Here is a 15,477-nt window from a genome sequence, read left to right on the forward strand (position 1 = left end):
TTATTTAGATTATTCTGATAGTCATTTCTAGTAAACAGATCTTTGAAAACTGTAGTTTACATGGTGGAGAATCCCATACTATCCACTGTGAATATGGACCATCCAATGACCGCCTACAATAGCTGTCATAAAATAAATAGTCTAAAATATGAACTGGGATCAATTACTATTTGTTTCAGTACAGCAATTATTTAATTTTTTACATTTTTTTAAACACTAAGTATGATAATAAAACTTTTTAGTGTTTGGTAATTTGCGTAATGCGTATCAGCTGTCAGCGAAAAGACATATTAGAAGAATCAGTGAACTTCAAGATTCAGCTTTGACACGTTACTAGTTGTGATAATTGCAATTGTGACTTTCTAAACGTATTTCAAGTACTTCTGTTGATTTTATTTTATTATTTTCTAATAAAATACTTGTTATTGGAATCAAGTGACAAGAACCGTGGTATCGAGACCTAGGGTATTGGAATCGACCCATCCCTTATTTTGAATTGATGATGTGATAAGGTATGACTATAAGTACATTGATTCAATGTGATGTTTCTTGTCCTGTACTTCAATGTAAATATTATCATTCTTTAATTTTACAATTATTCAGGCTTACCTTAAGAATACCATATTTTCTATTTTTGGGAGAAATATTAACACACAAAAATTAAAACATATTTTATTTTCTCAGGAAATGCAAAACATAAATTTAACATTTTAATTATTTTTAGATATTCTTAACAAACTTACAATCATATTTTACAAATATATAGTCAATTTGAGTAAAAAATACACAAATACTGTCATTTTTATGTTTGTCTATTGACAAAATCCTCAAATAAACTAACTGGCTATACACTAGTCATAAAATAGTGATGTTAATATAAACATCAATATTAACCTCCATCATACCTTACAATGGAAACTAAAAAAAATTGTAAAATGGTAAAGTTTTATTCAACTTTAAATTCAAACAAGTAATTATTTTATACCAAGTACTTTTATTTCTGAGTTATTCAAATTGGTGAAAGAAGTACAAAATTAAAAGTAAGATCAGTTTTATTCTATAATAAACAATAGTCAAAAATAGATAAAAAAAATAAAAAAGAATATACTAGAAATTAAACAGCAGTTTTTTTACAGGTGTAGTTTCATTATCAATGCATACATTTACATCTCACTATTAAATAGAGTGAACTTAGTAACAATCTAGTTCCTACGATCAAGCACAAACATTTAATAAAAAGTTTTGTTTACATTGAAATAAGATTTAAAATGCCTCAAACAACAAAATTTACCAATTAATTTTAAAATTAGAGTGTAATAATAAAGTATGGATTTTACAACTATTCCTGCATAATAAAACAAAACGTTATACTTTTTATTTAAATTTGTATTGTTTACCTAAATTATTAATAACACATATCAATTTTACAATTCAATATTAAAAATAAAATTTTAACTGATGTGTGATACACCAATTTTTAATTCAGTAGTGTGAATTTAGTAGTAATACACTGCACCCATGAAATTAAATTTATCTTAATAGTATCAAAACTGTTTTTCTAAATCTTTCAAATGTAGAATAATAACACAATTACTCAAAATAAATCATACTGGACATAAATATTTCTTAACTTAAAAGTCTTCAGGAGTTTGTTTGATCCACCATCGGGTTTTGATTACCTTTTCTATATCATTTCTGTCGAACATCACAAAAAATTGTTTATCCTCATCATGAAAAAACGAATGTCTGATACTGCACTGTGCCCATATTTCCACAATTTCCAGCCACTGAACTTGCTCCATGTGTTGAAGAAGACTTGAGTCATCTTTCAGATCTATCATCCTGAAAATCTGAACGAAAACTTCCATATCATGTACTTTACAGCAACATGACTTTAACATCTCCACCAAGTCACTGCAGGAACTTGGTGGCCAGCTGTGGAGCAATGGCAGTTTTAGAACATTTAACTTCTTTGATATCTGCATCTTGTAAAAGCCATCAAACGTCTTTCCACACATCAACTCAGGACCTCCAGACTCGTGTAGTGGAACATAACTCTTAAACTCTTCGGGAAAATTGAAATACTTTGCAAGCTTGTTGCTCACCAACAAATTTTCTAGTTTTGTCAGGCAAGTATTATAGAGATCCAAAATAAAGTTTGGTCTCTTCATAGCATTCACCAACCCTTGGCAAATGTGCTGGCTGGAACTTAAAGCATCAAAAAAATCATCACTAACTTGCTTCACTAACAATTCCAAAGTACTTGCCTTTATATTAGGAGCTACATTTATTTCTTGTGTCAAAAAATTCAGATTATCCATTATAGAATCAGGACTTGACCAATATGCAATTTTCCAACTATCAATAAAATTTTGTTTTCGAAACTCTTCCAGCTGAATTTCTAAAACTTGATCCAACTTGTTTCCACCAATATTCATTATTACAATAGAAAAACCATCACTCTTCACATAAGATCCTACTAGGTCTCTTAACCTATTAAGGCACATTTCTTTTGATTCTGCTTCATTCACAATCACAAATATTGATGCATCTGAAGCTTCTAATAAACCTTGAGATGTTTCACCATTGTCAGATAAACGTACGCAGATGTTAACTGGAACTGCCAATGATGTCATAAAGCATTCTACAGAACCCAAACAAGCATCTTTTCTCTTGTAGAAAGCTTGCCTACACCACTTCCCCATCAACTTGTTAAACACACACAACTCTGAGCAAGATTTACTATTAGTCCAAGGTAAAGAAAATACCAGTTTCCAATAAACTGGATTTTTAACACCCTTTTTCATTTTTCGAACTGCAGACTTTGCCAACATTTCTGCTAAATCATATCCAATGAATTTATAAGATTCTGTTATTCCATATCGTAGCACATGTGAACTAATTTTTTTTAGATTTATTTTATCTCTGGCTCTTTGGAAAACACTCTGTGTTGGAATGGAATTGACTGTACCCCACAATGACAAATGGTCACTTACAGACAGTTGAATCAACATTGGGAAATCCTGTCTTGTTCTTTTGAGTTTTTCCACCTTTTTCTTCCACTGGCGTGCATACTTACGAACATTAATAGCTTTTAATCTTTGACTAACATCTTTTCTCAAAGCTTTTAACACATTTTGCTCTTCTATTTTTCTTCTTTGTTTCTCCAATTCTACTCTTTCCATTTCTTCCATTTGTCTTTTTTCTTCTTCAAACTGCTCTTTTTTCCTCTTTTCGAGCAGAAGAGCTTCTCTCATGGCCTCGAGATCTTCCAGTTCATTGTCCTCTTCTTCAGGAGCATATTTCTTGGTTATTTCGTTTGATTCTTTCAGTTCATCTTGAGGAAAAAGGAAACTCGTATGCGTGCTTCCAAACATCATTCCTCTTTTGTTCTTATCATCAGTTGAACTTTGGCTTAAAAATTCAGATGTGACATCATTTTTCATTATATTATACATACTTGTTTTGTTTAAAGTTTTAGAATGTTCTTCTCTATGCAAATCAGTATATTCTCTTTCATTTTTATTCATAGTAAAAGTAAATTTAAAATTTTCTACGGAATTATATTCTTTAGATGGTTTGACATTCTCAAATTTTTGTAGTTGGAAATCATTGCTATTAGTGAAGAATGGTGCTTTGTTTTCCTTGTTATCAATTAACAAATTAGGTTTTATGTCAACTGAAAAATTAGTTGAAAAAGGATGTTGGTGATCTGGTTCATACATTTTAAGAGTATTATTTTCAGCTTGGAGCATTTGTTCATCAGTACTAGAAATAACAACATCGTTATCTTCACAGATCATTTCTTGACTAAAATCTTGTTTTACTTCAAATGGCTCAATTTCTCCCATACTAAAGGTATTGCTTGGACTAAACTGAGTTTTAGAGAGATCTTTATTGTCATTAAAAAATTGTGTTACTTCACTTTTAATTCCAACCCCACCTGATTGTGGCAACTCTATTTCATCTTTGTCTGACAACAATGTTTTACTGAATAAGTTTTCAGGTATTTTTGTTGGGCTGATGGAAAATTTGAAGGATTTTTGTTCAGCATCAATTTCACAGGTATTGACGTCCATGTTATCCTCATCTGACAATACACTTCCACTAGACATATCCACAACACCCTCATCCAAAGTAATTTGGAATGAAGTTTTCAATTTTCCTAGCTCATCAAAACTTGTATGAACTTCATGGGGAGTATAAACTGGTAAGGGATTATTTTCTCCGACTACTGCATTTGAAATGGGCATGCGTTTCTCTCTAATGAGGAAAGATGATGTCGAGATGTAATCATCATGAGTCCCTCCATCATAATCTGGCTTCACGTCTGCTTCTTCCTTTTCACAAAATCTGAGAGCATTTTTCTCAGAATCAAACTTCAAGCTTGACACAATAAACGATGATGACAAACCAACATTTTTTCCAGGAAGACAGTAAGCTTTCATCATGGTCTTCAATGCCTGAGTTCTAACTTCATCAAAATATCTTTGCATCAAACAAGCTGTAAGGTATGAAGCTTTTTTAACAAGACTGAAATATTTGGAGTACATGTTATTTTTAAAAGCCATGTAAGCTTCAATTGCAAATTGAACATGGGAAGAAAACTGAACATCCAGTGAATACTGTTGATACTCCCACATTACATCGCCAGATTTCAGTTTTAGTAAGATGAGATATGAGTAAAATTCTGGTTCATTTGGACAAGTGACATTGTGTTTTGCCAAGTCTTCATACATATGTTTCAAAGTCTGCAAACAATCAATTAGGTTCTGGGTATTGATTTTGTCATCAAAACCACTTACATCGGCTCCCCACATATGGTCATAACAACAGATATGAAACCGAGCACACTGCTCAACGATTTCTACAGTTTCCATGTCACAAAGCTGTTGTAGAATTATGTCCTTACGGATACTTCTTAGTCGGTTCCAACAAAAACTGTACCATATAGCTTTATTCTCGTCAGAATTATCAACCCTGTTGATGATATTTGTGATAAGGTAGTTCATTGTTAATGAGAGTACAGGTCCAGGCCGTAAATCATGAGCCAGTGGTACTTCCTGATCAGCTGAACTTCTGATGTACTCCTTGACTGCTTTATTTTCATCCATTTGATAAGTTCCTGGTATCCTCTCGTATGTAGCAACTCCATGTCTCAATTGTCGCAGAATCCTTTCCCTTTCAGGACACATATCTGGACAAGTGCCCTTGATAATGAGTGCAGTTTTAATGTTTGAATCCTGAACTGTTTCTTTTCTGATCAATTTATCCCTTTCATCTAACATCGATAGCTTAAATTTCAGATCCACTTGTTCACAATTTGATGAAGTTATTGGTTTTGAAACTTCTTCTTGAGAAACTAATGACTTTTTCAGTTTAGTAACAACAGACCGATGAGAAGGTTCCCCATCTTTCCTCCCAAGTTTCTGTTTATTTCCTTGGCTCAAAAGACTCTTTCTTAGAGTAACCAATGGTTTACTTCCAACTTTGGAAATTTTAATTGGTGATTTTGAAGATGTTTCCTGTTTGGTTGGATCTCCAATTTTTGGACCAAGTCTTTTCTTTACACCAGTCAACTTCAAATGCTGTTTGATCATATCTTTTGCTGATTGTTTTTTATCATCTGAATTTGCTTTTGTTTGAGCTGTTTCCACTCCAAAACATTCCTTGTCATCTTCTTGCCACAATGTGTCAGATTCAACAACTGCAAGTTCTTGTCTACCCATACCTCTAGGATCTAGAGGAGATCTTGACCACAAAATGTTCAATGATTCATCTTCAAATTTTGTTCCCTGAGTTTTTGCTGTCTGAGCTTCAAAATGGTTAGAAAACTCAATCGTGCCAGTTTTAAGCTCTTTATCCACACTTACATTTTTAACATCACCAAATTGTGAAAAATGTGCTTGAAGATTTCTACGACTGGTAAGCTTCTTGGGAAGATTGACGACATAGAGAGAACAGCGTTCTCGGATTGCGCTCATTTTGAAGTCGTTGAATCAGCCAATGTCTTCAGTCATCTTCATGCAACACTGCACAAACAAAAAAACTACTTACTGCTGTGATGAATTGTTTTAGACATATATATATAGCACTTGTGGCTTATATTATCATATTATTATTATTTACAAAATTTACTACCTCAGTTCTCAAAATAATAGTACATACACAATACCCTAATCAATCAATGATATCAAATTAATAAAATATTAAACTTATATAAATGAACTAAACTTAGTCAAAAAAGTGAATGTTTTCTAAATTTATTCAAGTATATAAAAGAAACATATTAAATCTTCATATTAAATACATCGCAGTTCACATTATACACCACCTAAAGCCATTTTAAATCACTTTACTGCCCCACAGTTCACAATAGTCACAAAATAGTGAATTATCACAAAGCTTAATGATATGCAACTGCACATATTATTGCACTGTTACAGTTCTTATAAAGAAAATACACTGTTACAGATATTTGCAATCATTAATATGTTTAATGTCCTGGGGTGCCACTGGGGTGAAGTTTGAATTTGGCACATAATCAGTAGCCGTAGACACTAGAATTAGCTATGCTGACCAATCAGTCATGATTTTAACAATAGAAGCCTCCTACTGGCTGGAATACTCTAGGACAGGTTCTGGTAGACATATTCCTGCTAACGATAGACAAGCTGCCAGGGTGGATATTGTGTCAGAGTTGTACAGCTATCAGAGGAATAGGACGGGTAGCCATGTAGATTGTCTAGGCCCAAATTGTATAGTTAGAGAACCATTCGAAATCATATCTAAATTACAAGTTTAAATTATCTCACCAAAGCTGGTTAGGTTTGGACAAAGGAAATCGAGTGGTGGATCCACGGTATAATAAATAGTAGCCGCTGGAAAGGCTCTTCTGGTCACGACACCACGAGGTTGCAGATATTGATAGCATATCGTGGTTCCACAACAATTGGAACCATGATAGTGTAACAATTAATTGCACTTGTTTATAGCAATACACTACCAGATATAACCATAACCGTCAAATATACTTTTCTAAAGAAGAATTTAACAGATACATATTTATACTACAACAATATTCTTTTCTTTGGCTAAACTTACATAGCTTTTTCTACTTTGATTGCATCAGTATTTTTTATTTATTATCAGTTTATTTCAATATGATTCATTTAACTTATAAATAACTTTTCTGTAATTCTTCAAATTCGTTTTCACTTTATAATTTTCCATTTAATATAGTGATAGTATCAGAATTTTCATCTTATTATTATAATTATATATTTTAGTAATACACATTAAATTTTATTATAAAATTAATTCCTACGAGGGCTATCCAGAAAGTAACAGACATTTTGAAATACAAAATTACCAAATTGAAATAGGAACACACATATTAATTTTATATAATTTAATTCACAGATGTGTCCCAACAAAATTTGCTATAGAAAAAGATAAATAACATATTTGTACAATTTATTCTTTAACAAAACTTTATAAAATTTTTTGTTGCGTAAATATGTGAACATACATTATCTTATTACATATATTATATTATATTTAATTTCTTACTCATATTATTTTTATTTTCCATTACTTAATTATTCCTACGTGGGACATATTTTCAATAAAAATATAAAAATTTAGCATAGGTTTAGGCATTTGTAAATTGTTTTCGGTTTACATTAAAAATTTGCGCTTCCACAATTTTTTTGTCGCTCCAAAACATTATTTTTAGAACTATTGTTTTATATATATATATATATATATATATATATATTCTTATTTTCTAATAGTGTATTCTTTTCACAATATAACGTTTTATTATTTTACACTTACTCTAAGGTATACAAAAAAAACTTAGCGTACTGTTCAAAAGTTTTGTAATTTATGCGTTTTGTTACAAAACATAAAGCAGAAATATTGATTTTATTTCTACCGAAAAACCCAGCACACATTGGCTGTTTGGAATTTTACTACAAGTATTTTTTTAATTGTAAAAAGAGGTAAAAACTTAAATTTCTATTTTAAAAAATGTGCCCAGTTCTCAATCATCACAAAACAACATACAGTAAAACATTATTTATAAATTATAGTTACTGTTTTTAAAACTATATTTTAAGATAAAAATATTATGTGCTACAATGCATAAATTAAACAGGTTTCGTATTATTTTACAAATTGTTTAAAAAAATGCTTACAAACAAGTACAAAAACCAGGGTCCATCTAAGAGATTTAGCATGGCTGTAGTACTAGGGTTAAATCCAGATGCTTTGGGATTTTTTTTAACTTTTTAAATATGTTCTATCAAAGTTTCTCGTTATAAACCATCCATCCTTCTGACAGATAACTTTTCAACAATATCTTGTAATTTTCAGTTTCAAAAAGAATTAGATCACTTTAATTTTCTTTAAAACATGTCTTTAATATTTTAAGTTATTCTACATTAAGTTTTCCATAACTGTCAATAGAGTTTTATTTTGCCCAATTACAAAGATAATTAAATTCATTGATTTTTTTTATTATTGAGAAGTTTCTTAAGTTGTAATGTCAATTATAATTTTTCTTTAAGATATCTTGATTGCAGTAAAGACAGTTAATTCTTCATGTTCCATTAATATACGACAAATTTGACAATTTATTAAAATAATTTTTATTTAGGAATTAATTTGTTTTTCATAAAATGTTGATAAATTTTATAAGATGTGTAAGCTTTATGAAACAATCTTGTTTTATTTTAAGAAAAAATTAAGAAGAGATTTTCTGTTTATTTTTATAGCTATATTTTGTGTACTTTAACTCTAACATCAGATCATGTTATACTATCTGGCCCGTGATCTGAGATCAGGAAAGCACTGATCGGAGATGCTCCTTTGGCACCACTCAAAAAAGTTTTTTAATAAATCAGAAGTTACAAAAACTTAATTTCTACTGAATGTAATTTTTGATAGGTAAATAATTATCTCAAATTTTCAATATAATATGATTATGTGTCATATTTTGGTGATGCTTATCACTTTTGAACAACATTCAATAAAAAAAATATGTAGAGAATATTTTCTACAAGTAAAACAAGTACTTAAATATTATACTATACAATACATTATATTTATTACATTATTTGTAGGGTAAATTTAACAAACATCAAAGATCAATGCATACTTAAAAATATTAAAGGTATTCTGTTAACCAGATTAACGCATCTATAATAAATGTAAAAAAAAAACTCATAAAACTGAATTATGTATCTAATATGTAGCATGATTATTTTATTCGAATCAATGTTTTTGTTTGAAAAGCACTTTGTAACACTAATGATTTTTATTACATTTATACCATTTATAGTACATTTTAGATTAAATAAATAACACTCCATAAATCTTATTTAAAACATATATATAATATATATAATGTTGATATAATGCAAATATTCAAATGAACTATAAACACATTCAAACTTTACAAGAAGCGAAAATAATTGGCTAGGACACTATCACAACATTCAGGGTGCTGGCAACTTTTCTCCTCTTGTCTGTTTGTTCCCAGGACATCACAAGGATTGAACTACAGACTTCTATGACACTTCATTTCTAAACAGGTAATATCAAGTTCAAAGATAGTACCTATCCCTTTCCCCCATTCTATTTGTTACACAACCCAGGAGACCAGCATTCTCTGATATTTTATTTGGTAATTAAAAGAAGAACATCTGTGCCATATGATGGCATTACTTATTCTAAACTATACCATATAAAAATTATTAAAGCCAATTTCATAACTTTTTAAAATTTACCCTGTGAAAAAAATAATATGTTTTAACTTACCTTGTAAAAATGATCCAGTGTGGAATTTACTCATTTTGTAGGTACCCATCGCTTTAATTTCATCTTTAACACCTGAAACAAAATTGGTAATTCAAGATGGTCAACTTTATCAACAGAACAGAAGCTCTAATTTATAAACTAAATTGATTTAATTGAAAATTAAGATTATTTTATAGTATATTTTATCTTGGTGATTTTTATGTGTTTTATTTTGGTTTTTTGCTAACCTATTTGTCTTTATATATTTTAAATAATCAGTTTTACATATCACACTTAATTTACTAATGGTATATATCTTTTTTACTCTAAAACTACAGCAATATTAAACCAGTAAAAAGATTGTGGTCCCACTTTCTATCTGCTGCAAACCTCTTGTACAAAAATTTGTAAAAAAACTACATAATGTGCATATTGTTGCATATAGACTTTGTGTCAAGAAATGCAGTCTTAGAAACAGTTGTAAAGAACTAGATATTTTTATTTTAAATATATTAGCCATGTGAAGAATGAAAACAATTATAAAAGTTTACATGAAAATTCTATATTTTAACCGTCTAGAGTGGTGTTTAATTCTTTTAACAAATTCCAAAATATCCTACTAACTTAGTGCAAATTTTGGTTTCCCTATACTTTTATTTGGAAATTAGCAACAATGAAAAATGAGAGAATAAAGCTGATTTAAAAACAGTATTTGTTCAAAACATTGCTGTAAAATATCAAAAACAAATTAGTTAAGTATTTATTGTACAGAAAACATACTATGATAAAAATACTATTTATCCTCCCCATAAATAAATTTTAAAACGAGAGAAAAAAACCCTTTGACTCTAAAAGCACAATATTTTATAAAATATCCCAAACAAGTTAAAAATTAGTAAATGTCCCTAATTTTTTGTCTATTTGACCACATGTGGAATATGTGTAACCCTTAGTCTACAAGAAAACGTGCAGTGGACTAAAGTAAAGTATTGTAAATGTGATGTCTTTGAAACTTGAAAGTTGCTGATATAACATAAATGATCTAAGTTTCTGTAAATTAAAAACTTTACGGTTAAAAAAAAACATGATTTGATATGAAAAAATTAATTGTGAAAAAGATTTTTTGGAATTTTTAGCTCATTATAACTTTGTGGACTAGGACATATAAGATACATTAAGATTGGATAACAAATAAATAATTTATGAAAAATAATAAAAACCCTTACACAGTCTACATTTTTAGGCAAACATTTAACATTATTAAAACTGAAACAAAAAGACTAGGAAGGTTTTTATACATACTTAATGATGTCAAGCGATATATTCATCAATTTTTCAAATATGAATTTATTTTTTAGATATTATTAGATTTATTATATTATTTTAGATTTATTTATTATTTATTTTAGATACCTTGTTTACTAAAACTGAACAGATAAACAAAAGCCATTCAGCCCGGACACTAGGAAAATGACTAACTTGTTTGTCTTCTTGATGAAATCACAGTACCATTTCAAGCTTTCCATAGTTGCCAACATATTATATCACCATATAGATGAATCAAGGATTTATAAGAACATACAGTATGCTCATGCCACTTCTAGAGTAAAAATAAAATCAATCTACTAAACAAAATGGTGATGTTTGAGAGAGAGGTCAACTTCACCCTTACGTTTTTGTTCTTATTTTCAGAGACATAATTTGTGTTTGAATTTTATTGGCTGAGATTTCTTTGAATTAACGGTACATGGTATCCGGAGGTCACTATCTTTGGGAAATATTTTCTTACAAAAGATGTAAGGAAATTAAATTATTAGAAAGAACAGACTCTATTTGACTTACTTGTAAAATTTACATTTTTAAGACGATCAGTTATTATTTTATGCCTCCCAAAACTAAGCGATGTCAGCAAGAAGGAGGGCACTCTGTCCCTATCTACTATTTGTTATTACGAGATATGACTAAGTTTAGATTGCGTTATCATAAATATGTTACTAGTAGTCCAAAGTTTAAGATAATCTTAACCTGTTGAGCCCCGGGTTATTACAGTAAAGGTACCCCTGCTGATCTGGGTTTTTCCTGGCACTTGATGATTATTGTGAATTACAGTTATTATTTGCTCCTGGAATATCATATACCTATTAGATTTATTTAGATCACTATTTATTTTAATGTTATTGATGTTTCTGTATTTATATAATATACATCATTTTATAATATATATTAGTTCATCAATATAGCCTAGGTCATACCTGAAGTCTGCATCACAAACTAGATCGTTAAAAATAAAATCATCACATCGTTCACAACTGAAAATAGGGTATCAATTTACAATAACGTGACCATGGAAAGGTATGTTCATTTTTTTTTACTGAAAACTACAATTTTTCCTGAAAACAATAGTGAAGAAAAAATTCGTCGGCAACGAAAAAAAAGGAGTTACGATTTTTTTAAATCCTCTGAAAACTCTGTTTTTGACAGTACCTCTGGCAATTTTACTGAAATGATGCTGACTAGTACGTTAATCCTGTCAACGATGCCTGCCCGCTGCGCAGTGCTGCGCACTGCTTGCTCTTTTAGAAAAAATATTAACTCGAGCTTGCACAAGTCGAATCCCAGATCACGTGATGCCCCTGATCCTTAACCCTCCATGTGTTGTTCGACAAAATTTTGTCGGTTATTTTCCATCCTTAACGCAATAATGCCTGAAAGGCATCAATATAATACAATAATATACTTTCCCCCCAGTTTATATGCACCTGTGATAATAATACTTGGCTATAAATGCCCAACCCATGAAAAAAAGTCCATTTTTCATGGTCACGCTATTGTAAATAAATACCGAAAATAGCCACTTCACTTTCTTCGTCACAATCATATAATTCACTAAACTCATGACACAATAATTCATTGATATCTTTCTCGAATAACTCACGCTTACGCCAAGCCATATTTGTGTTTATAAACAACAGCTGAAGGCTATAATGCCCAATGTTTAGGCTAAAAACAGGCCGCCAATCGTAGTGCAAAATGAAGACCTCAAGTATTATACTGTGAATCCCAGTATATTGAACATCAATTTAACGATTGTACATAGAAACACGAAATTAAAAGGCTTGCAAGCAGCCACAACCCTGCACTGATGGGCCAAGTGTGCACACTTGTCTCGGCCAACTGTATGGCAGTGGGATTCAACAGGTTTAAAGTGTGGTCTTTCAACAGAGTTAAAAGAGCATTTCCGATTGGTCCAATCTGGCGAATAAAGAAAAACATCTCTCAAGATAACATATTTACCCACTTTGTATAGCCTAATAACAAATAGTAAATAAGGACAGAGTTGCCTAATTCTTACCAACACCACTTCCTTTTGGGTGGCAGAAAACCAGAATTTATTGTCATGACATATACACTTCATAGTAAGTCAAATAAAGTCTAATAATGTAGTTTTTTAGGTTCCCGGTAAGAAAAACTCTTCCAAAATAAGTAACCTCCAGATAATACTTAATTAAGTATCGAAGAATATATACCTATATAAGTGAAGAATAGGTTAGTTTCAGTCATTGAATCATGTGTCCCATGTTTTTGTAGCATTAACAATGACAAATGTCCAATAATCTGTTATTCTTGAAAAGTATTAGGATCTATTAAAATATTACCAAAAATTATGTTAATAAAACAGTTTTGCTATAGTAGGCTATTGTTTTTAGTTTTTGAGGTAATATTTCATTACTACTATATTATAGTATAAGCTGAATCTAATAGGAGCACTGGAAGAAATGTGTATAGGCTTAAAAAAATAAAAGTTCAAATGACCAAAACTCGAAAATCCTTGGAATTTTAAACTGTTTGAAAGTACAGTTTACTAAATAGAAAATAAAAAATATTATTCCTTATTATCAGGCTTAGTTATTACTAGAAATTCAAACACATTACAAGCATAATTAAGCCTTATTTAATTTCTTCGTGTTAAACAAAGTGGTTATCAAAGTCAAATTTAGTCTAGGCCTACTTAGGTTGCCACTAGGCTATGAATTGACAGTTTTATAAATGAATATTTTTGAAACCTCTATACTTTTAAGGTGTTTTAAGAAATGGTTATAAAATGTAGGTCCATGAGCTAAATTCCAGTAAATTTAAAAACCTTTGTATATGCTACTCTCACACTTCTGGTGGTTTTGTATAGTCAATCCTGATATTATTGTTTATATTAAATAGTAATAACTAGGATGTTAGTCCAGATAAAAATTGTGAAATATTACACTAATTCATGGACATAATAATATGTACTTATATTAAAAGTATAAAACTAGAGTGTTTACATGGTAGGAAAGTTTATATGAACCTAAGCAAATTTCACAGCAATTATGATCATGTAACTTAAGTAAGGCTCGACAGTTTTCAGCTCCATCTCCACTACTTACCTTCTAGTAATGTAGATTGTAGAAAGAAAATAACGATAAAATGTTTAGTTTTATATTTCTACACACACAAGCCTTGCAAACAACAAAGCTTATCGCTGAGCAAGCACAACATTGAAAGTCATTCACAATCCTGATTCCTGAATGATCACAAATGAAATCGCCTCATGCAGAAAGGGCTTCAGTCACCAAAATGGCGAAATTGAGTTAGCTATAGGTTATCGTTGCTAATGACTGTACAACATTTTTACGCATAAAGGGCTTTAGTCCCATTGCTCCAATGTCTTAAAACCAGAGTAAAAATTTTAATATTCCATGCAGAAAGGCCTTTCAGTCAGTGACTGAAGTCCTTTTTGCCTAGAATATTAAAACATCTGTTTTGATTGCATTGTTGGTCATTAGTTGTATGTCTCGCTCGATTGGTAGACCTGCTTTGTTTTAGTTAGGTTTTCATTTTGAGGTTATGTGTTGCTTAAAACTGTTATTACACTGATCTGAAAATCACTTAATTATTAAAGTTTATAGATAATAGGTATTCAATATGGTTAGTGAGACGGATTCCGAGAGTGACCAGAAAATGAAAGTAGTAGTTGGGAGGAAACGTGTAAAAAAGAGAATCAGAATGGAAAAGAAATACTAAGAGAGTGTCAAGGTGCAAGGGATTGGAGTATGAAGATTATAAAGGGAGGATAGTTCCAGCTAAAACAAACAGGGCCTCCATGCAAGTAAGAGTCCTTACATTTTAATTTATTAACAATTTTGTTAGCTTGAATTTCTTGCAATGGTCATATTAGTACGTATATTGCACACCCAATCTAACCTAATTTTATAAACTATAAATTTTCCTAAATTTTATTAAGGTTTATTTTGTTAATATGTACTGTACTTGTCACCACTAATTTTTTAATATTTTTTTTCAGCTGCAAGAGATTTAAATGCTTTGATGGATTGACTGAACTTGACCAAATCAACATATTGCAACGCCCTTCTTGACCTTCCATCAAAAAATGATCAGGACCTGTACATCCAGAACTTGATTGAAATTCATGACGTCAAGAAAAGACGTCCAAGGAAAGGAGAAGAAGACGCACGCAATGTTGACAAAATGTATACCATACTTTCTCCTGGTTGGTAACCAAAGGACGCAGGTATGTTACAAAGCTTTTTTGTCTCTGTTATCAATAAGCGACAAACGAGTTAAACGGTTGAGAGCCCTTGCCCGAGGAAGGAAAAAACCCTATTGATAAAAGAGGAA

General features: G+C 30.5%; 1 protein-coding gene across 3 annotated transcripts in view; it reads right to left on the reverse strand.

Moving 5' to 3' along the window:
- The window catches only part of LOC124354606 (microspherule protein 1-like), a 60,132-nt gene extending 45,754 nt beyond the window's left edge, over nt 1-14,378 (reverse strand). For 2 of the 3 annotated variants that reach the window (XM_046805203.1, XM_046805202.1), the window contains exons 1-2: nt 14,226-14,378; nt 9,826-9,897 (exon numbers count right to left, since the gene is read on the reverse strand). Coding sequence is in view for 1 of the 3 variants with exons in the window: in XM_046805201.1 (XP_046661157.1) it covers nt 1,632-5,984 (4,353 nt within the window). In the remaining 2 variants the exon portion in view is untranslated. Of the gene's footprint in view, nt 1-717; nt 6,033-9,825; nt 9,898-14,225 lie in introns of those variants that run through there. The other variant, XM_046805201.1, reaches the window with a different exon arrangement.
- Between the last annotated feature and the right edge of the window lie 1,099 nt (nt 14,379-15,477).

The sequence above is a fragment of the Homalodisca vitripennis genome, chromosome 2 (genome assembly GCF_021130785.1).
Source record: "Homalodisca vitripennis isolate AUS2020 chromosome 2, UT_GWSS_2.1, whole genome shotgun sequence".
In the NCBI taxonomy this organism is placed as follows: Eukaryota; Metazoa; Arthropoda; class Insecta; order Hemiptera; family Cicadellidae; genus Homalodisca; species Homalodisca vitripennis.